Source organism: Nipponia nippon, unplaced genomic scaffold, assembly GCF_047370975.1.
Source record: "Nipponia nippon isolate SJK-2023a ecotype South Korea unplaced genomic scaffold, ASM4737097v1 scaffold_17, whole genome shotgun sequence".
Lineage (NCBI taxonomy): Eukaryota > Metazoa > Chordata > Aves > Pelecaniformes > Threskiornithidae > Nipponia > Nipponia nippon.
In genome coordinates this window covers 8,660,376-8,684,313 of record NW_028262333.1, presented here as the reverse complement: position 1 = coordinate 8,684,313, position 23,938 = coordinate 8,660,376, and the positions used below count along the sequence as shown (strand labels likewise).

Here is a 23,938-nt window from a genome sequence, read left to right as displayed (position 1 = left end):
GGGGGTCCCCACGCACCCCAGACTCACTTCTCTAACTTCTCCAGGAGTGCTGTATATCAGACTATTTTAGCTACCCTTCCTGACATATCTTCTGACTCAACTGAGTTGGAAAGGTGCTGTGTGCATCAAGTTATTTGAAAAACATGCACAGAGGTGGAACTAGGAATCAAGAATTTTATTTCATGGTATGAACATGCTCCAGGGACACAATACTGATATATACAGTGTAATGAATAAAGCTTAATCATAAAACAAAGAATAATCAGAAATAAACAGAGTTAGAAACCCAATAAATAGGAAGGCAAATTATACAAACAGACTAGCAGTTTTTCCTATATACAGGACTGGCTAAGCAGAACTGTTGAGAAAGGTGAGAGCTGGACATGTGCAGACAGTGTAAGTCAGTGAAAGGCACTAAGGACCATTTTCTCCTCCTCTTAAAGAAAGGATCAGGAACAAGTTAAATATGAAATAATTCATTTTACACAACGTTAAACAACATAAAGCGTCAAAAACCTCAACGTTAAGGTTGATGTTCTGGAATGAGAGGAATCTTCTCGTAGCAAGACGCAAAGATGAGCACACACTATATATATATATATTATGGTAATATGATTTTTGATAAATACTATAGAGCACGTACTGACCTGGGATGAGAATGGCTGTATTAAGCTCTTAAAAAAAACCACACAAACTAAACCCCTTCCTCATTAAAACATGTTATGGACAGATTAGACATTCACAGATTGTCCAGGGCTACAGACAGGTAAACCTGCAAGCCAGACTCCCTGGTTTTAAAAACAAATTCCCAGAACTGCAACAAAACACACCAGTTAAAAGGTAAGCCAAGCTGACAGAACATCATGACCATGATAGTGTTGCACTTAAAATAAAAGTCCTCTTGTAAGAGCACATAATTTGTCCTCCAAGCCCCTGTAACAGGAGATACAACCAGTTTCTCTAACCTGCCAATTACAAAGGTGTGCAAGCAATTATTTATTAAGTGTTTTCTCTGCCCCAAGGCTCACTTAAATATGTAGAGTACTATTTTTTCAGCAGCAGGACTGTAACATTAATTAAATCGTAAAGCATATGCCTTTATAGTTAAGTTTTAAATATTTTAAATGCAGTGTCATGGTTCACAGTAGTATCTTTAAGCCACTGATGTCTGTCAGATAAAAGAGTTTTCAATGGTCTTTTTGAAAGCACGGTTCAGGAGAAACTCCCTTAAAAACAGATCACTCAAATCTTAGCACAACAAGACGTAACACAAAGGGAAATACAACAGTTATCCCAGGTTCTGAGAACAAGTAGAGGCCAAAATTATGCATCTCTCTGCTTGGACTGAGAGCTGACATAAGGCCTAAGACAAAACAGCATTTAAGCCATTTTCAGTGTGTCCTGTTTGGTGAGAAGTATGTAACACGAGATAACCCAACCCTATCCAAGCACATTCAAAGTAAGGTCAGCCTTTCAAGGGCAAAACCAACTATAGCTTAGATCAGACAAAAAAAAAATCTGAGTATTTACGTCTTTAAATGTTAGGCTAGAGAAAACAAATGCCAGTGTTCGTATTTGTATCTTGTATGAACTTAGGTGACAAAACCAGTTCTTTTATGAACTTAGGTGACACTCCCTCCCCCCTGCCCCAAAATAGAGGGCATTATGCTCTTCTCCTAGATCATGATCCTGAAAAACACATTTTAAACACAGGGAAAAGCTTACAACTCATTTAGAATAGCACTGAATATATCTCCAGAGCAAAATATGCCCTTAGAAGACCAGTTTTAACTATTACAGATCCTGTCACAGACCTGTTCTAGAGTCACAAGGTACATCCAGTTAAGCATCACGACAGTAAGAAAGGGATATCAACTTTTAACTACTCTAAGTACTTCACAAGAACATTCTGGTAATTGCAAACGTGGCTACTAGCAAGAACTCAGGGCACCTAAGGAGCCGTCTTGTTCTTTCTGTCATGCTTAAGGACTCAATTTCTCCTATTAGTAATCACAGCTTTTTAAATCTCTAGGCAACACTAAGATTATATGGAAGTTACAGCTATTTACCGCCACCTTGACACAGGAACTATTAAGATGCCTGCAGCTGATGTGCTCCAGCATGAGTTATAAAGCGTGCACAATCCAAGAGAGATGCGTTCTCTGTGACACAAAAGCTATGTATTAAAGTGATATGTGTCTATTAGCAGCATAAATATCAAAGAAAAAGAGCAGCCACCACAAATAAATGGTTATCAGAGACCAGAATTTTTTTCCTCTCCGAGCATAGCCAGAAACCCGAGATGATACAATCTACACAGGAACAAACAGCATCAGCTATTTCAGGGGAGGTTACTGTTCTGGGAAAATTGGGCAATTCATGCCCGTTTTAATATAGGAGAGTCAAATTTACCCTCAGTTTAGAGCACTGGTCCAGGGCCCTTGTAGCCAGGGATGAGAAAATGGAGCCATAACGCTCACAGTCCCAAGGCTGAAGCCAAGTCCTAGTATTATAGCATTCCCCTTAAATAATCTCTGCTGTTCAGATTACAAAACAATTCACATACATTTAAAATAATTCCATCTCAGAAGCATAAAAAGCAGCCAAAGCAATGCTGCAACACAGCCTTAAAAGAAGGGAAAAACAAACACACAAAGCTCTCTTTTGCCTTTGCATCAAAGGCCTCACTCTCCACAGTGCCAGCAGATCACACGCAAACAGACAAAAATAAAAGCACTACTTAGACACGCTTGTTTTCTGTTGCACTTAAACAGAGCATGGTCCCTCCCCAGAAGTCTCACACTTTTGTAGTTCGTGTCTCCCCTACCCAACTACTTTCTTTGTACAGCAAGACAGCAAGTGAAGGGAAAAGGACTGTGTATTTGATACACAATACAATCAGGTTAACAGCCACAGTGAGGAATATTTAAATAAAAGGGTTTGATGCTCTTAATTCAAAGGTTTGCAGCAACCACATTCAAATACAGATCAGTGCAACAGAGGACAATAGTGAAAGCTGCCAGTTATGTGCAAAGCAGGGCATAAATCAGATTTACCAGCCTTAAATTTTAGGATTTCAACCGTTTTGAGCTAACATGTCTAGCACTTAAACACACATCTAGAACCCTTATTTTCTATACATTTCAACAAGGATTGCCAACAATAGTTTCCCTGCACAACACGTTTAACACATGGAATTTCACAACCATCATATATACCAGTTTAATATTATGTTAATATAACATACAATATACGGGCAACTAAGGAAAAATACTTTTTTTTTTAAAATAAAGCTCCATCCAGCAAGGCATGGATTTTATAGCCATGTCAAACTGTGCCATCTCTTGAATTCCATTTTCTGGCCAAATCTTATACACTCACTGACTTTTACGGCAATTCTGAACAGGTCACACCTACTGCAGCAGAGAGTCAATGACAGCTCCTGGCTTTGCCGAACGTTTTCTGTTTGGAGAGCAGAAAGGAAAAGGAAAAATAACACCATACACACATCATTATGCTGTCTAGGAAAGACAGGGACCAGCCACATTTCAAGTCAAAACCACACAACGTTAGTCTTCCACAAGTATTTGTCAAAACCAACCAAACAAAAATAACTAAGAAAACCCATGGTGAAGTCTCCCCCAACAGCACATTACTTTCCAGTAATAACAGTATATGCACTGTCAACATGTCAGATGTTAAACTGAACCACAGAACACAATAAAATAAAGCAAGAAGTCAGAAGAGGGGAATGCAGCAAAAGGGCATCAGAAAAATCCCCAGACAAGTCTTTCTGGGCAAGATTTTACTGTAGTAAAGAGATTTCAGCTTGGTTCCGCCACACGTGGCACCAGTAAACTTTATACTGTGCAAAATTCTAGCATTTTGTCTTCTCATTAAGCAAGTGTTTGAAGACTTATGGTAAGTTTGCATGCACAAACTTAAGCCTTCCCCTAGGTAAATCCCCCATTACATATAGATACTCCAAAGTTCTTCACCTTCTACCCGTCTTGGGCCTGGATCTTCCTTTTGAAGTCCTCGGCCTCTCCAGCTTCATCAGAGATTGCCTCAAGCTCTCTTCAGTGTAAGCTAAGTAAACATGGGAAAGGTCCACTTCAAAGGGCTAAAACCAAAAAAAACAACCCCCACAAAACACAAACATCAGAATCATTTTATGCACTGATCAATGGTGCTTTTGTAACACTAGAAAGACTCATCTTTTCAAAAGAAAAGAAAATTGAAATTGGACAGTTTCCCTATAAATATGCAGTGCTAGGCACAGGCAGAACTTAAACCTATGCAGTTCAATACACGCTTATAAAAAGTCACTCACATCTTTTTCTTTTTTATCCAGGACAGGCGTCTGTTTCCTCATATTGTTTCCTGTATATGCAACACATTTCTTAAAGAAAGAAAAAGGTCTGTTAGTAACATCTACTGTCCACAGTAAAGCTGACTACAGCTTTATCAATTTACTTGTGGGCTCAATTCAACTCCTCAGAAGCTCGTGCTAACGTTAGCTTGTACATGAGCTTGTACATGAGCCAGTCTGCTAGCTTACCAGCTGCCATTCTCCAATGTCTTCGTTCCAGTGAACGTAGTTTTCAATCATTTCCTAGAAAGAAATTAGAACAGTAATTGCTATAGACTTGCACAATCCACACTCCAGATGCATTTTCCAGACCATACATCCCTAAAGGCCTGGACAAGCTGCTTAGAACAATCTTGACCATTCCAAGTTGTTTTCATCAGGACAGCCATACCATGTTCAAAAACCCCTATTTATACTCAGAAGACCGCAGAAGAGAAAAATACCACTCCTAAATTGTATGCATTGAGTTCCCACTAAAGCGTGGGTTTCCCATTATGCCAATGTCATCAGGATGGCAATAAACACACATTGTAATATGGAAAAAATGAAAGATTAAGGGAAGTAGCTTTTATATTTTCTATAAACAGTGTGCATCATATTTAGGCTTAAAATTAATTTTCTGAACATTGGGGTCAGGAAGAAAACAAGAAGTGAAGAGTTCCAAGTTCAGTCTTACTATTTTGTATTAATACTGGACATTAGCAAGCACAACTTTAAGAACAGTGGAAAAAGGAGGTCTGGAACAGACTCAGAGCACGAGCACACAGTGAATACACCACTTAAATACATGGTGAATATGATTTTATCTTTTTTAAACCATTAGGAAAACAGGCTGCAAGAGAACTGAGATTAGCATATCCCTCTGCTTACAATCCCCACCACATTATACACTGCTTCCCTAGAAGAGATTCCATAACCATGGAATTGTAGCCAAAGTTATCAAAACCCCTTAGAAATACAACAAAGCCATTCTGCATGTTATTCACATCATTGCGCTGGTTCTGGAGCCAAATGCACCCACCCACTCTGACCTTCTTCCAACTAAACTTCTGGCAGAAGTCCACCAGAGTCACTTGACAAAAGCACCTTTTCCTACTTCAACATCACCTGGTTCTAACAACCCAGATAATGGCACAAACACACGAATGCAACCAAGTTGCACCTCCTCAGCTGAGCCACAGCAAACAAAGGCTCACACAGCAATACACACCAACTCACCCGTGCTACAACTTAGCAGACAAGTGTTAATCAGTTCACTGGCAATACCTCATGAAGAGAAAAGCAGCCAACTCATTCCATTTGTCAGACAGAAGAAAAGCTAGAAGGCTCAGTGTGCACAGCACAATCCTACATCATGGGCTTAGGTTCTTTGTCTTTACCTGGTAGTCCTGAGGAATGAAGTTGTCTATGATAAGCATCTGAAGACGAAGTTCCCTGCTTAGCTGCCGAATATTCTCTAGCAATCCTTCAATCTCTCTCTGATGCTCTTGTTGCAGATCTGCCATCTGAAGACAAACCAGGCATTTGAGAGGCATCAGAGCTAGCTTAAGACATGGTAACAGCCTAGAAAAGAACAGTCTTCAACCTCTACGAGGTTTTTGGGAAACAAAAGGAAACTCTGGTTATAAGTACTAGAATATTTATCTCTGAAGAATAAACCTTTTGAAACGTTCCAGCTCAGAGATAGCTGAAAATAGCATTAAGTTCTCAGTTTCATAAAAACGAAACTGGCCTTCTGCCAACCCAAGCTCTGCACTAGCTAAGAGCAGATGAAGAGTGTGCAGACAAGTTATATCCCTAGCAAGATTTCAAGGAACATCTCTGATCCCAAAGACAAAATGCACTTTTCATGAAGCAGGAACTCTAGATACCAGCCAAAGGACACATTGACCCAGTGGGACTGAAGAAGAGATGATGAGGGCACCAGGCAGAAAGGACAGACAGCTAAGAGCAGAGCAGTATTTGGGCTGCTGCAAAGCAGGAGACTGGGCTGCCAGCAAACAACTTTTATTTTGTTTCAGAAATAACCAGTGTTTTTCCTTGAAGTTCTCAATATCTCAGGGTCTCACACGTACCCCCTCTCAGCCTGGCTTGGGGAAAAGCTCTACAACATGCCCCCGTGAAGCTCCGACACCAAACTTAATTAGATCTTTTCGAATTACATGAGCCAAATGGACAGCACAGAAAGACATTTCTAAACATACGGCACTTCTTCCAGTGTTACAAAGCTGACGGCTTGCCCTTCCCAGCTATAGTCCCTCATGGGATCACAGGCTGAGGACTTCAGACACTAACCTCCGATTTTGCAGCCATAAGCATGGTCCAAACTTTCTTCAGCTTTTTGGTTTTCCCCTGTGCTTCTTCCTGGAGGCTGGTGTACTTCTCCTCAATGTCCAAGCGTTCTTGCTGCGTGCAACATTTAGCACAGACATCCACACATTAACATAGTCAAAGAAACTATCTGCAATAGTATGAACAAGAGGAGAAACTACTTGAACAAAACAAAGCATTTGCCAAGGGCACAGAGACCTGGCTTAGCCAGGCTGGCTCAGACCCACAGTGATCGCACTCCCAACACGTGGCCTCCAAAGTGGTTAGCTTCTGCTGTGCTTTCAGAGTAGAGCCACATTTCATCCGCATGAGCAATGCCAAGGCACACAACATGGTGTGTCCTGCCATTGCTGTTTTCAGACAGCTACAGCATATAACCCCACCTCCTTCTCCTCAAGCTCCTTGCGAAGCTGTTCCGCTCTCTTCCTTCGTTCTTCCAGTTCCATATTTGATTCTTCTAGAAGCTTCTCCTGCTCCTCTGCTTTTGCCAGCAAGTCCACTCCTCCCACAATCACCTTTTTCTCCAATGCAGACAGTTTCTCCAATAGGGACTGGTGCTCTTGTCTAGAGAGACAGGTAAGTGAAAAACTTCCTATCCTACAGTGTTCGCAAGGCAGCAGATCCAGCTCAGTTTTACAGCCCAGACAGCATTTGCAGGGCTGGAAAAACTTGTCTTGCTGCCAAGAGTTTAAGTGGGGGTGAGGCAGTGCAAGTGACTGCAGGGAGTTCCTTGAGCTCCAGCTCCCATCGCTTTCTCACAAGCAAACCCAGGTCAGCAGGGAAGTCTCTCCTGCTGCAAGTCCTCTGAGGGGCTGTGAGGCAGCAGTGACAGTACCAGGCTACCCAAGGCACCCCCTCCCCCATGGCCCTGCCAGCACAGCAGTGCCCAGAGGCAGCTGCAGAAATGGAAGCGAATGAACAGAGATCAGGGCAGCTGAGATGCAAACCAGGAATGCTGGCTGCCGTTGGAGCAGCCTCTGACAGTAGGACTGTCCTATTTGCATGGGCCAGCACGATCTCAGCAGCTTTTCAGCTCCAGAGTGGAGAACCCCTACACCCAAAATGACATGCTCGTGACAGAGTGCTGCTGGAAACCTGGCTTGCTACACAGCTATTGCCCACTGACCAAGCAGTGCAGCACTACTGCTGCTCTTCACAGGTCTCCAGGGCTTGGAGGATTCGTTTATGTTTCTAGGCTATCTTGCACAGCTAGATAAAGTTAAGAGAAGAAAGAAGTGGCAAAAGGATAAAGTTTGTCTTTTCCATCTGCTCTAAACTCCGAAAGCAGAGTAAGCTCCTCTTTCACTTTGATAATAGCAAGAGCTGATGTTCAGTTTATACAAAGTTTGGCAGGCACCTCACCACGCATCTCTAGATATCCATAACTGAGTTGTAGATTAAGGAAGCAGAAACCCACATGACCACACAAACTGCTCAGAGCAGGGTACTCACTGAGCTTTAAGCAAGTCTTTTTCTCTCTTCTCCAGTTCAGCTTTGGCTTTATTTCTTTCTTCTTCTTCCATATCAAGCTTAGTTTCAAGAGCTTTTCTTTCCTCTTCAATCTTTGCTTGCATCTCTACCATCTTATCAGGGGAAACTTTCTTTTTGCCTTTGGAAGATATAGGGAAAACAAATTCGTTTACAGAAAAACAAGACAGTCTCTGTATCACAGCATTTTTTCCAAGTTCTGATTCAATACTTGCATTTAACAAAAATTAGTTTAATTAGATGTCAGCTCCAAGCTGGGCACAACTCACTCTCAAATCCCATTTTAACATTGACTAGTTGTCACCAGTTCCTACAGAGAGGGAATGCTATATAACTAACACTAACGTAATGCCCCGAAAATAGAAAACATACAAAGAACACTTGGAGAAGGAACACTGCCTAAAGAGAAGGCTGAGCTGGAAACTCAGATGTCCTAACTATGTAGATTAGGCCAAATGAAGGAAAACACTGCCTTGACCTACAGCTACAGGAGCTAAGCTGCCAAGAGTTACATCCTTAAATTTCAGATTAGCATCCCCACCACACCCCTCGTTCATTGTCTTCCTTACAGGCTTACCCACTGCAAAGTGAGCACATAGATATTTTAAGAACACCCTACTATGAAAACACAGAGACTAGAGAAATTCATTACAGCCCTATAAAAAACAGGCAATTAAAGAAACTTTTTGATGGTATTCGATCTATGTAACAGTGACTACCCACAGATTTGAAAGTACTGAGGCTTGCTCTGACTTATCAACTGTGTCTTTACAACATTACTACTACTACAGCAAACCAGATACATTTCACAGAGGGTTACAAAGGAAGTGGCTAGAGCAACTCATTGAACCTATTGGCCTGAAGGGTTGGTCCCAAACACCTGTGATTTTGAAACAAAGTGTGAGGCTGCTGCTCTGGGAAGTCACTCCACAAGTCTTGAGTCAACTTTTACTTGTATCCCAAGGGTGCCTAAGGCAGGTGAACACAGAGATCCTCGGGGGTTATTTGGAGTGAGAGAGCCCAGCCTATGTGCATTTCCTCAAATCCACAAGTCTTCCACAAGTCCTAAACCTCCCTTTATTTACTACAAGCAAATCCTTCATTATCTTGTTTTGCTCTTCTCCAGACGTGAAAAAACCCCACCCCCTGGAATCCACATGCCTAGAAGCTAACAGAAGCCACTGACTGTCAAGGGACTGTTTTTCACAGTGACATAATGCACATGGTCAGAATCATAGAATCATAGCATTGTTAAGGTTGGAAAAGACCCTTGAGATCATCAAGTCCAACCATTAACCTATCACTGCCAAGTCCATCACTATACCATGTCCTCGAGCACCACATCTATCCGTCCTTTAAATACCTCCATGGATGGAGACTCAACCACTGCCCTGGGCAGCCTGTTCCAATGCTTGACCACCCTTTCAGTGAAGAAGTTTTTCCTAATATCCAACCTAAACCTCCCCTGGTGCAGCAGAACATGCAGAAGAAAGTTGTTGTTCAATAAAAGGCTTCCCTTCCCTCCAGCCTTCACAGCATTCAGCTTTATTTATATATATATATGACCTCTAGCAGACAAAATGCAGTGTATTTGTAAACACGCATGCACATACATACATATCTGTATGCACGTTTGTTCATGCACACAAAAGAATATAATTAGTTTTGTGGCAAGGTAAGGACTTCAGCACTACAGGAAACTAAGATGTTGTTTGCATCTGCTAAACTTAGGAATCAGATAATAAGCACTTATTTCTGGATCTGTGGTAAAAAAGTCTCTCACTAATTAGTCTCAATAAGAAGCTTTGAGTGTGCTATACAGAGATCATCATATAAACAGATAATCCAGATAAAGGCTTCTTACTGTTAGTACACATTCCTATATATTCTCAGTTTAGGAGAAAAAGGTGAACTAAACCAAGTTGTAAGACCCTTTCACAAGCTCTGTAATTGTATTATAAGGAGGTGGAAATCAATTACACCAACCTGCTTGATCTTGCATTAAGAGGAAGTAGAAAGCAAATCACATAGAGGCAGCATATGCATAAAAAAGAGGAGGAAAGAAAATATATTATTGTTTTGATCATTTTGGAGTAAGATCATCAGCATCAGAACAAGCATAATTTTATATGCATGTTTCCAGAGTAGAAAACACAGGATAATCATCACTAAAAATCTCCATTAGAGCAAACATTAATGCATCATGATTTTATGCTAAAGCAGAGAAAGTTTCTGTACTTCAGAGTGCTTTGCATATCCAGGATAATCTTCAGCTCACTCTTGCATTCTTCTGCCCATTCAATGCAATGCAGAATCTAAATGTAACATTATGAGCCTGCCGCAAAGATCATGCCCTAAGAAACAATTAGAGTGTCGATTTCTTCAAGAAACTTAATGCTCCCCCCCAAGATAGCCAATTCTGTTATATTACCTGTAAAATATTAGCATACAGAAGACTCATTCTAAGTTTTAACCAAATTTCCAAGCCAATTCTTTGCGAGATACATGACAGTTGCGCATAGGGAGTCTCAGCACAAGATTTCTCCATTTAATTACACAGGGTATTAGTAGGTTAATTTGCAGTAACTGATGCTTCCATAGAGGTATATAGCCAGTTTTGGTCATTCGAGCAAGTACAGCAAAAAAGGCAGGACAGGAAAGGGATAATGAAAGACACCACATGCAAAAGGGTCACACTTGAGGACAGTTAATATCTCAAACCACATATAATCACACTTGTCCTGATCACCAAAAGCTCAGTGCAACTTCCGCAAGAGCTGTCTCCAAACTCGCAGGAGATGGACTCATCCACCCACTGCCACATCAGCAGTTTGCTATTAACTGTCCTCATCCAAATACAATACTCGGGTTTTGAGCAAGCTTTGAAAGAGCAAGTTTGAGGCAAGCAGGTTCCAAGCCTACCATCACATGACCCACAAAAGGTCTCCCTTCGGTTGTGATCCTTCTTAATCTGCTACCACACTTTCTCTGAGCTGATGCTTTCCACTAACGTAACTAGTATAAATGTGATTGAACTGCTCTCCACACAGGGAGAGGCGGACTGCATCTATACAGGACAACCACAACAGTGGGTGAAGTCCCCACAAGCTAAGTCCTGAGCTGCGCTTTATTTCTTCAGTCATCACTAATCGACTGTAGGGTTTTTAAAGACACAGAGCCCTCTCTGACCAGAAGCAGACCAGACTTTCCTCACTGCTAGACCAAAATCTAGATCCCTTGTTCCTCTGAACTAAGTCCCACAGTGATCAAGAACTTAACGTCATGGGGCAGTTAAACCCCAACCACCGAGGATTTTTTTTTTTTTAAGTATCTGCCAAAATAAAGACAATCAACCAAGCATTACCACGTTTTCTTTGCAAGTATAAACCTCATGTTGTTTGATTGACTGTGCCATTCATTTTCTCCAAAACTAATTTTGAGAAGGCAGAGTCCAATATAACATAGCACAAGCCATTTTACCTGTCTAGCTGTCCTTTTTATGAACTCATATTGTAGCAACTCCCATAAAGAGTTAGCTCAGGCTCTTTCTGATATTTTAGGGGAAGCATTTAACACAGGAGTTGCAAACTGGTTTTTTTAACCTATTATTTCTCAATTGTCTTTAAATCTTGCTCAAGCAGCATACTGAATTGCTCCCTATTCTCTCACATACCTGGCTAACAATGTGCACATCGAACAACTGTTTCAAGCATGGAAGCAGCAAAGGAAAAGCATGCTTTAGCAGAGTTAAAAGTTCAGGTTTATCTTTCCAACGGACATAGCGGGGAAGAGTGCAGCATTGCAAAATGGAGTGTGCAGATTATGGAAAGGCCAAAGCTTAAAGGACTTAAGAGCTCCCACTCACTAGTGAAGGACTTATCCAGAGGTTTCTCTATGACAGAGCATGTGGAGTCTGAACTACTGCTGCTGCTACTGCCTGGAAAACAGAAATGCGTCCCACAGAAAAACCCAGAGAGGAAGAAACATGCAGATGGGAAGTTAGTTCTAAAGGAAAGAAACCCAGAAGGGCCAGCAACCTACTTCAAAAAGGCACAAGTTCCCACTAGGAAGCATTTGCTAGGATCCCTCCCAAACTCAGCTTGCAAAGCCACCATCTCCCAGCACAAAATAGCATGCTCAGAAAGACACTTCAGTAAAACCCATCTTAACCAGACTACAGCTTAGTACAACATGCCAAGGCAGCTTCCATTTCAAGCAACAACAGCACAGAAAACCAGATCATAGTGGAAAAGGCTGTGGATATCTGCAGTAGCAGAGGATTCAGTGACCAGGGAGTCCTTTCCAGTCTTATATACATCGCAATATGCACTTTTCCTCTGGAAAGCAGAATCAGCTTACACAGGGACAGTTACTGTGCGTGCTCCTGCTGAGCAGCACCCTTACTTAGGGAACTTAACTGGAGTAGCTTGTTTGGAAGTTGAGCAAGACAGTTATTTGCCCTCTACTCCTTTCAAGCAGTATTTTGAAGGTGGTCTCCTCTTGGGAGGAGATTTGGGCAGGACTTTGTTCTTGATGGAGACAGTGGTCAATCTTTTTGCTTCAAGAAATTACCAAGAGGTAAAAAAGGAAGTTGTTACAACTATCACCAAAGGCATGACAAAGGTCATTTACAACCCTACATGGACAGATAGCAAAATTAAGAGAGTGCTTTAACAGAAATTTTTTAAACAGATGTGAGTGCTTCAGGACAGGAAGGCAGTTTCAGTGTCAAAATTAGTTTACTAGAAAAGCTGGAAGTTGAGGTGTAACACTGGGCTTGACTCCTCTACTCCCCATGAAGAAAACAGAGAGGTTCTAGGGGCATAGCAAGCTCCCTGGAAGCCACAGCATCCCATAGTACACAGTGACCTGCAGTTCTAGGTTCAGCAACATCCCTTGGGGTTTAGATGTTACACGGTAGCTTAATGCTGGTGTAGGACAAAGGAAACTTCACCATGGGATTTCCAGAGTGCTCCCAAACAAGGGATGTGCAGCTCCCATGCAGCATTTCAGGTTGCACAAAGACACCCAAAGGTCAAGTTTTTCCTCTATCGACATAAAATAGGACACCAGAAGAGTCAGTTACTGAACATCCATAAGACAGATGAATCCTTTGCCTAATACCACAGCCAAAATTCCCCTCCAACCATTCCCATGGTTATAAAAAACCTGCATCTGTCTACCATTGATCTTTGGTGTCTTCTTCCTCCCACCTCTGTGAGCAGGGGAAGTTCCACAACACCAGTCACAAGCCATACACAGCCACCTTGCGGCAACCAGGGAGCCACCACAAAAGAGGATGTTACCACAAGCACAACTACCCAAGTGGAAGCAGATACTACACAGGTTCAGAGCTGTCCATCTACAGAGACGGCACCAAATAGCTTCGTTTCTAGGAGAGGCATGATAATTGCAGCGGCAGTAGGGCAGCTCTACAAGTCCACTTTTCCCCGCCTGGCTCTGGCTACAGTTTTAACACCAGCTGCTGGTTAAGAGGAGACTGATGGCACTGACAAGAGTCTCTACTGCCTTACCCCGCCGTTTCTTCCGCTTCTCCCCATCCTCTCCAATCTCCCCATCGTCATCTTCATCCTCCTCTTCAGAATCACTGGTCTCAGAACCAGATATCTCTTCCCCTAGAACAGAAGAGTGTGCTTTTTGATGCGCTTTCCTTGACCTCGTATCAGCTTGTTACTGTGACAGCAGCATTTGTCCAAACCCAGCAGTGTCTGACATCAGCTTATGAGCACCTACAGAAGTCATTAACTGTTGAGCAGACAGCTTGCCATGGCTCAGGAAACTTAAGGAAAACCAAGGTAAGCAATTCAATGCTGTGAAGTCAGTGTGTATATGTAAAAGCTCAAGTGGGTGCTTTTCAGAGAAATAAAGCATCCTTGCACTGCTGAAGCATTAAGCTACAAAGTTTTCCTAGCAGGATCTCCCCATACCTTCTCTTCCATCTCAGATGGGGGAGAAAACAGTCATATGAACAAAGTTCACACAGACTTGCCACTTAATCAGACACCTGTATACATTAAGCTGGATGGCTGTTAATTGAGAAAATGGCCAGTTTCACAGGTGTTTATCATTGTTGCCATTGCAGACACAATGCTCAGATGTTTCAGGCTGAATATGGAAACCAAACTGAATAGAATGCAACATTTAACATCCTGGCCTCCCAGTAGTGTTAGCAAACATAAGGCTGTTTGTTCTGTAGCTTAGAGTCTAAAATTTAAGAAGCCACCCTCAGTCCAGCAGGGATGAAACAGCTCCACCCAGCTCCCGACCCTTGAAATAAGCATTACTGACCATTTCCTGCTTCTCCAGAACGGGGCAGACTCCAAACAGCAAGCCATGTTGGAGTTACTGCTACAGCTGTTCTGTGCTGTTAGCATCTCTCTGGAGAGAGATGTTGTGCCAAGGTCACTGTTTAGTAAGCATCCCTCTGGCAGGGTCCTTCAATGTTGATGGACTAATAGTGTCACAAGGCCATGAAGTTACAGGGCTTAAAGCAGCTTCTTGTTTCTCTATGCATTGTTTGAAAGTCAGCCCCAGTTCTAGTTCCACAAATTTGGTTCATTTTTCTCCCGAAAAATGCATCCCTCCTCCTCACACAGGGAAAACATTCGACCTTTTGTTATGGTACATTTTAATTCCCTACACCGTGTCCAGCCGTGCCCAGAGCCCTCCTGCGCCTGGGCACAGCTAGCACAGCCCAGAAGCCATCGCTTATCCTAGTGCCAAGTGCCACCTAGTGGGCAAAGCTTGGCGGCCGCCAGCGCCCTGCTGCCCTTGGGACACCTCTCCTGGAACCCAGCAGGGCAAACAAAACCAGGACACTGACCAGCTACTAAACTCGTGTGACACATCTTCAAATAGCAAAGAATATACCAACGCTCATTCTGTTTGAGTGTGAACAGACAGAAGCACTAAGAGGAAGGGGAATCTCACCTTCTTCCAGTTTTTTCTTAAGCTCTTCAATTTCTTTTTGAAACTGGCGGAGCAAAGCATCCTTAGGATCTTCATTAATCCTGGCCTTGTTCTTTATGTTCTTGGCTCGGTTTGCATACCTGAGAGTGCTGATAGTCTCATCGTAGTTGTAGTCTGCTGGACCAATGTTTGCACACTGTGACACACGAAGACCAAGTTACTAAATGTCAGAGCCCAGAACAAGTAATTTCACAGGGACCCATCCCCAGCTCTGCCAATCTCGCACCGCTACTCTTTCCCAAGCTTTCCTGGTGCTTCTACACCAAAGCTGCTTTTGACCACCCAAGCACAGCTTCTGTTTGATCTCATGCACATGTATACATTTGCACTATGTTTAGAACCTCATCTGTACAGAGGCAAAAAGAAAAGATAGAAAAAGATGCACATAAGATGTCCTCTAAGCCCTGAAACAGCTCTGAAAGAGGTAAATGCCAGGCTGTTCTCGTGGCAAAGTCCCTTGCTATCTTCGTAAAAATGCAGCTTGATTGCTGGCACTGGAAAGGGCACGTCTCAGCTTACCATCATGGTTTTGGAGTTGCCCCCCAGAGAATCCTGAAGGAGCCGGGTAAGTTTGGAGTTACGGTAGGGCACATGGGTGCTCTTGCCATCCACCAGCGCAGAGATAACATTCCCCAGTGTGGAAAGAGAGAGGTTGATCTTAGTAGCTTCCTTCAGTCGCTGCCCCGTGGCTCCAGTTTTCGCCTGCCTTTCAGAACCCTGGAAATGAAACAGGAAGCAGGAGTTACAACAGATCCTCTAATACACCTCCTTGCTCCAAATAGGACCAACTACACCTGAAGTCTTGCTAGCAGCCATGTCACTAACCACCTCATCTGTTACTAGGGAATCTGGCTAAGTACCTCAGACATTGCTAAAGAGACAAGTCAAACAGATCCTAACTGAAGCTTTCAATGCCAGCAAAATCTGGATTACTCAAAGTAATACAGCTAGGAAAAATAGAGATTTTTGTCCCTATGAACAAAAATTTCATGAGAAGCAAGTCAGCAGTTACAAAATGCCTCAGCTGGAGCTGCTAAGCACCATCTCCAGCCTTTCCTATCATCTTATCAAGGGAGAAAAGCAACACTGCAATTATTTTAAAGTTTCACAGAGCAACCTGAACATACATCACGTAAATAAAGTTAACATGCCAACACTAAATGCCGTTAGTCTCCCCTTTCCTTCATCTTCTCCAAGGAAAGATACACCACTAAAGTTTGGGCTAAAGACACATTTTACCAGCACAATTACATTGGTTCAAAGTGAGTTACAGGGGGAGGAAACCTGCTAGTGATGCACTGCACGGTCATAACCCTCAAAAAAAAAAAAACCAACTCTTGCAAAGACCCAGTTCTGTTGTCCAGAGAGCTCTTTCCAATGTAGTTTATCCATTTAATGATTAATTTATAGGAGCAAGAGAGCCCTTTTACTGGGACAGGCTCTAGCTACACTAAAGGCTCTTCCTGGTACATCTCTGATTTAAGGCCCCAAATGAATACTTCACAGAAGTCAAATGTTAAACAGAAGTCTGGGCTTTAGCTGTGAAACAGGGGACATGCCCTTTGCTGTGCCTTCAACACTGCATACATGAGCAGCGGTGCCCACCATGTGTTACGGCAGACCCGGCTGGTCCTACTTACAGCAAGATCGACGAGATGCAGTTTGCCCATGCGCACGTGCATGTTTCCATCAACCCCCTTCTCACTGCACTCGATAGTGATAGTGAAGATGGCGTGTGAACGAGAGCTGTGCTCATTCATATTTGTGGCACCAACAGAACCTTTTAATAGAGAGAAAAAGCAATGTCGTCTTCAGAAGGAATCACATGCTCCTGTAACACTCTTCCTGCTCTGAAAAGAGACTTATCCCTGCCTCTTTACCCAACCCTGTTTTTCAGAAGATGGAAGAGGGATGCTCAGACTTGACAGCAAACTGTATTCTTGGGCACTGAAGTTGCAGCACATCTCCAATATGGAGTAGCGCAAGCATTACAGCCTGCTGTAGCTCTAAGGCAACCTCAGACTCCCATCCCAAGAGCAGCAGTAGTTCTCATCTGTTTCTTTAAGGCTACAAAGATCAGTAGCCTAAGGCATTCACAGCTGATCCCCAAGAACAGCTGTACTTTGACAAATAAGAAGACAGAAATCCATGCCAAGAGCAACAGTAGTCAGAACTTCAGATCATAAAAGGATCTGAGCTTAACTAAGAAGTCTTCCAGAAAATATAAACCACCTCCCACTCACAGCACAGGGCTAGCTGTAGTTCATCCTGATCAGAACTGAAGAGCAAAAAGAATCAAGACATACGCTAGTAGTTCTGACAACGCTGACTGCCCTCATTGCATCCTCCCCTTCGCCGTTTCCCCCACTGGCACTGGCCAATGTGGGAGGCACAGCCTTCTTCACCTGCCCCTGCACAAAAGGGGTTTGGGAGGAGACACCCTTTTTGCTCTGCTCAGCTGAACAATCTTTCCAGCATTAGGACTAGGATCTCCTACTGTGGTCTCATAACCAGACCTTCGTTCTGTCTGAGCTATAAACTCGCCCACAGCAAGGCTACGTACGGTTCTTGTGGCCCAGAGTCATGATTCTGTCCATATCATCTGCATTGTTTACAACATAGGCTGAAAGGTCTTTGATATAAACTCCCACATCAGGTCTCTCTTTAACCTAAGAGAGAAACAGCTTAGACTGAGCATCCTTAGGAGATTCCAGAATAGCAAGTTTCAATGGTACTGTAATAGTACAGTGATTTACTCCTCCAGGTTCTGGTTTGCACATAAAACACTCCAACACTCAGAACCAGAGCAGGTAAGGAACAAAGACTCCTGCAGGACAATATTCCGCTGGTTTCCCCAAGTGGAAGTAGTCACTAGACTGCAAATCTCAGTCTCCAATTCCTAGGAAGACTGATGATGGGCCTTTGGGGTAGAACTGCAGCCACAAAACTGACTCAGATGGAAGAGCCAGTTTCTCACTATGCAACTGACCAAGTAGAAAAAGATTAGAGAAGTCGGAAGTGATATCCAGCTACTGTATTTTAAAGAAAATAGTACATGTGCTGAGGAGCCCAACCTCCCACTTCCCTTCAAGTGCCTCTCTGGTCTTTAAAATATAATATTGCTCACTGATTCAAAACAAACATCACATTTAGAACAGCAGGCTCACCTCTAATCTCTGTGTCTGGTCTTTTCCTAGCAGGTCCCGCACTTCTTCATTGTAAATTTCCAGGTAAGACACACGAACTAAAAACCTGAAGACAAACAGTTGGGTAGTTTTCTTAGTGAGACATGTGAGACATTTGTTGAAGTCCAACAAACACAATCACAGAGCACAAAGAAAATGCAGTGAGATACCAATACAATCGTGCTACCCCATCAAGAACTGCCTAAGTAGGAGTCTCTCAGCTAGGACCAGAGATACCATTTCAGTTGTCACTATGAAGATCAGGCTCCTACCACAGACGGACACACAAAAGACAGAAGCAGTGAAGAAAAGCTGTTTACCTTGTATCCCCCTCTGCCTTGGCAATGTGACCAAATATATGGGCAAAGGAATTGGGAATGATGCCTCTAAGCTCAGGAACTGCTCGGACCCCTTCCATGGTGAAAGTTTTGCCTGTTCCAGTCTGCCCATATGCAAAAATAGTACCTGAAGGATAAGAAGATACATGAACAAACTCTAAGAAGTTGCTAACTGCAATTTTACTTCATCCCTTCTTAGCCTGATGGCACTAAACACCTCTATTTTTATGGCACTGAAATTTTCCACCCACTCCAGTAGATACCGTACAAGGCTAGGAGCAACAGAAATGCTGGACAACCACAGCAAGAAGCACTGAGCCACTGCTTTTTATCCAGCCTGCAAGATATCTAAGAATAAGTCAGCTTGTTTTAACTGTGCAGAGTGATTAAAGTATGGAGTGCTAGTACACTTCGGTCTCACACACAACTAATTAAAGCAAGCCCAATTAATAACATGGTCAATTAGAGGAAGATCATTATATGTCAACTGCAAAACCAAATATTGCTAGTGCTCTACACCACAGCAGAAACAGTGTGAGGCTTCTACAACACAGGCCAAAGCACAAGCCCAGTTCTGAACCTGCAAAAGCAGCTACAATTTGGATTAGGTAATCAGCCTGCACAAGAAGACATCCAGAAACTTTACTGAGATTCCAGACTCTGGTTCTCTAGAAATATACCGGTTCTTAAGTTTAGCCTAGCACTGCTGAAAACTCAAGTTTTGATTGTCAAGCCACTGATGTTACAGTTCAGAAAAGCCAAATTTTAATCAGCTGAAACCTGGGTGTGTTATTACAAGCGCTTATTAGGCATTTTACAAACCTTTAAGAACTTTGTAATCTGTTGTTGTTTATAGCATACTGTTATGGAAAGCAGTAATTTGCTTCCTTACTAGGATCTGCTTTCCTTTACATAATACATTTACAGGCATAACAGACACACACACAAATCACGGTCATACTCTTCCCAGCTGTAGGAAGCAACAGACTATCTGTGGAGTAGGGCAGATGTGTTTAACTAGTCATCTTAGTTTAAAACAGCAAGTTTAGAGGAGAAAATTCAGCAGTTATAGGCACAAGTCTGGTATGCATACCTAGTTACTGCAGGACCGTGGCAGCTGCCTGGTTACTGAAATTGTATAGTGAAGAGCCGCTGAGAATTCTGATAATGAGATAAAGTGTATATCTTTTGCAATCAGAAGATACAGAATATAAACATACAGCTATAACTGACCTCAGCTGAGTCTCATTCATCACTGATCTCCCACTGTTAACGACCATAGTAGGAACAGCAAGTACCTTCAGGCTACTTTAAGTTAGAGGCCGCAACAGAAACAATACAGGGCTATAGCCCTCAGAAGGTGAAACTCTCTTAAATAAGATCAGCAGGAACCCTAACAACGCAAAGAATAGGAGATGGGTTCCTTGACCTAAAACAACAAGGGACTTACCATTGTATCCTTCTAGGACAGAGTCAATAATAGGTCTTGCAGTTAAATTATAGACATCCAACTGCTTACTCTCTGGTCCAAACACTGTGTCAAACGTAAATGTCTTGGGAGGCTCGTTGGATGAGTCTGTTTTATGAACAGTTATCGTTCCTCTCATTTCATCTACGTTGACTGCCATTTTGTAGCCTGTAGCTTTCTCTCGTTCATTAAGAGGCCGGCATCGAACAACAACCTTGACATTATCACAGCTCTCCGGCTTGTCCGGCTTCTCAGGCTTGTTGATCTATAATTATTAATAAAGAAAAAAAATACAGAAGCTGTAACACTACTGTTAACATACCTGTGTGTTTAAGCACAAACGCTATTGAATCAACTCAAGTAGATGCATACATCTCCATAGGATCACAAACTTGGGGACTTAAAACCAGAACTGGTTTATAACTAAAGCTGAGAGAATAACGTACGCTTATTCAGTCAATGCATCTTCTTCTGTTTGCTAATGTGGAAACTGATTAATTGGTAAAACTTGAGACTTTCACATTCAATATCATCTATGAATTTCTTCAAGAAACAACTTCATGCTTGCAAACAATCTGCAAGCAGTTTGCTGGAAGGATGTGCAGTCATGCCATTCTTTTACATTAACACTGACCATGCTCCCTCCCTGGAGCATGCAAGTCTCAAACCTTACAGATGACATAAGCAGATACCAGTGAGCACTAACTGAAGGGAATTAATTTAAATTACAAGCTTCAGCATACTTGCTGAATTTTAATCATTTAGAAAATTCATATGCTGTATTATAAAACTTCACAAACATTTTCTTTCACGAAGTAGTTACAAATACAAATTTTGAAGCACCACTGATTCATCTGATGTCATATGCTTCTCCTGATTAAATAAATCTAAACCTCATTTGATCTAGTAAAGTCTAAGACAGTACCCTTGGTGATAGGCGCTGTAGCTGAGCATTTAACTACTTCTAAAGCAGCTGTCTTGGATGTCAACAAGAAACAAACCCTGTTTCCAAGTGCCTCTCCCACCAGCTGCCATCTGCCCAGATTCCTCTCAGGCCTCAGCAGAGGCCAGAAACAGCTTCTGTTGCTCTGGTGAAAGCAGAGAGCTGATTAGTCTCATGTTGGTGGAGAAGGGATCCTACAGTCTTATTCTACCACCGTAGGTGCAAGAGAGTTTCTGAAATCAGCTACAGAATCAGTGAGTCACGATGAGCCACATGCTACCTCTCCTTGCACTGTCATCCACAGCCTCCCAGAGCAAAGTGGGGAGCCCAGCCAGACCTCAGCCCCGAGCAGAGCCCCAGGTTCCTCCTACCTGGCACTTCCCCAGGCAGGGCCGTTTGCCTGGGCAGCATCGCGGGGAGGCCCGGGAGCAGAGGCGAGACCCCTTGCTGCCAAAGGGCCGCCGCTGCCTCTGCCCGGGGACTCGCCCCACCCGCAGCCCCTCACCCCACCGGCCCCGCTCCGCCTGACAGGACGGCACACGCCGCCCGCGATTTCCCATCCCACGGCGCATGCGGCTCCCACGCCGAGACGGGAGCAGAGGCCGCAGGGCCTCCGACCCCCGCCCCCCCTCCCCCCGCCGGGCGCCGCGGCTCCTGTCAGCGACGGGCCGAGGAATGCGGGAACCGGGCGGCACCAGGGCCGGTCGCGCCGCGCCGCGTCCCCGCGGCGGCCGCGGACCCGGGATGGCGGCGGGGCTCACCGGCATGGCGGCGGCGCGCGGGCAGGGAGCGGCGCCGGGCGCGAGGCACCCGCCGGGCGGCACAACGGAACAATAACAGCACGGCGCCTGCGCCCGCCCCGCACCGCCCCGGCCCGCAGCCAATCCCCGCGCTCTGCGGAGGCCGCGCACCCAATGGCTGGCGGGGAAAGGAGGGGCCCGGCCTGCCCCTCGCGGCCATAGGTGCTAGGCCTCGGCCAATGACGGGGGCGGAGCGGCGGGGGCGGGCGGGGCGTCGCCATGGGAACGGCGCGGGGCGGGCCGCCGCCGGTGTCACTGCGGCTCCATGGTGCCGCCCGGGGCGGGCGCGGGCGGCCTGGCCCGGTGGTCCCGGGACTCCGCGACTGGGCCCCGGGGGGCTCCGGGGCTGACACAAGGCTCGGGGGGTTCTGACAGGGCTCTGGGCCTGATGAGGCTCTGAGGGCTTCTGGCAGGGCTCCAGTGGCTCTGACAGGGCTCCGTGGGTCTGACAGGGCACCGGGGCTCTGGCAGGGCTCCAGAGCTGACAGGGCTGCAGCCGCAGCCTGTTCTCCACACAGCCAGAATATCCATCTCCTTCTTTTCCTGATCCCTGCTCGGTGTCTCACTCCCCCCCCGCCCCAGGTATTTCTGCCCACCCAAATCCTTCAGTTGGCAGGTTGCAGGGCGTTGTTCCAGTCCCACTCCTGCCCACACTGCCTTTACTCTGGACACCAAGGCCTGGGACCCCAGAGCAAGGCCAGGAATAAGCAGCAGTAAGCATCAAGCACAGAAGCAAACGGAGGGCTGTAAGTCAGTTACACTGTATTTTTGCCAGAGGGCTGTAGGCAGGAGCAGGAATGTGGCCAGGATTGATCAGGGGCTTCCAGAAGGGTTTCTGATCTCACCCACCAAACTCACCGTGTATCACAGGGCCGGGAACACGCCGGTAATGACAGGACGGGGCCGTTCCCTCACCCCCAGCTGAGCGTCCCAGGTGAGGCGGGAAGCTCGAGGACAAGGTGTTCAGCAAACACAGTCGCTTTGCTATTTATACACCGTCACAGTATTACTCAGAGCTGTACTGTATGCAAAGATTTGTAGACTAACAGAGTAATTTAGCACCAAAAATATATAAGCCAAAGGGCTGGTGAGAGAATAGGGAGTCCTGTGTGGGCAGACAAAGCTGAGGAGCAAGAAAAGGTTTAACACAAAATATCGGAACCAGCTCTCCACAGAAAATGCTGCGTGAGAAAAACAAAGGGAACCAGGAGCCAAGGGGAAAGCTGAGGAGAGTGGCTGCGAGAGGCGGGGAGACCCCGGTTGGAAGCAAACACGGGGTGATGCTGGCAGAGTGGCCCAGCCCTGGGAGGGGACAGGGGTGCCTATGCTCCATGAAACACGAAGAAAAAGGATCCTTCCCAGTGTCTGGAAGGAAAACAGCTCACGTCAGGTGTTGCGGATGGTGCGGATGCAGCAAAAGGGTATTTTGGACAGGGCCGAGCCCAAGCGAAGGGGCAGCGCATTTGCCAAGGCAATAACCGATGCCAGGAAAGGGGGCAGGGGAGGATTCGGGGGCTATGCCGAAGGTTACCATGTTTTTCACCGTGGCAGAACTTCATCCTGACCCCGGGAATGCACGGCTTTGCCTGACGGAGACCACGCGCTCCGTGCGGGAGCGACAGACCCACGCGGGCCCAGACAACCTTCACCCGGGAAGCGCCAAGCGGCTGGGACCAGGGGCGAGGTGACCCGGTGATCCAGCGGCTCATTCCCCGTGAGACCAAGCTGCCAGCGGGACAGGGCTGCGCCGCCCCAGGACCAGCACCCTCGCCCGGCCAGAGCCCCGCCGAAGTCTGCGGGAAGGAGCTGTGCCGAAAGGGACCTTCTCAGCCGCCAGCCCGTTGCGGGTTTCACCCTGGTGGCTTTACTGCACAGAAGGGACCGGCTGAGACGTTCAGCAGCGCCTCTGGGCGCTCAAGGGGGGCGAAGCACCCCGAGGTGGGGCTCCGCAGGCGTCGCCCCCGCCGGCCCCCCCCAGCCGCCGGCCCCCGGGGCGGGCGGGGCGGGCCCTGCGCGCAGCCGC

At 45.1% G+C, this 23,938-nt stretch overlaps 1 protein-coding gene across 2 annotated transcripts; it reads right to left on the bottom strand.

Moving 5' to 3' along the window:
- Nucleotides 1-160: 160 nt before the first annotated feature.
- KIF3A (kinesin family member 3A) lies at nucleotides 161-21,955 on the bottom strand. Of its 2 annotated transcripts, XM_087754003.1 has the most exons (19): nucleotides 21,877-21,955; nucleotides 20,155-20,437; nucleotides 18,687-18,831; nucleotides 18,349-18,433; nucleotides 17,745-17,850; nucleotides 16,822-16,961; nucleotides 15,701-15,898; nucleotides 15,143-15,317; nucleotides 13,726-13,827; nucleotides 12,057-12,128; nucleotides 10,178-10,186; nucleotides 8,156-8,312; nucleotides 7,087-7,267; nucleotides 6,668-6,778; nucleotides 5,752-5,877; nucleotides 4,562-4,615; nucleotides 4,334-4,402; nucleotides 3,999-4,123; nucleotides 161-3,462 (listed from the first exon to the last, which is right to left on the bottom strand). In XM_087754003.1, exons 1-19 carry the CDS (start codon nucleotides 21,880-21,882, stop codon nucleotides 3,414-3,416), a joined length of 2,193 nt encoding a protein of 730 aa, XP_087610129.1. In that variant the 5' UTR covers nucleotides 21,883-21,955; the 3' UTR covers nucleotides 161-3,413. The 2 variants fall into 2 exon arrangements, with proteins under 2 accessions (XP_087610129.1, XP_087610128.1); XM_087754002.1 differs by lacking the exons at nucleotides 10,178-10,186; nucleotides 12,057-12,128.
- Nucleotides 21,956-23,938: the final 1,983 nt, after the last annotated feature.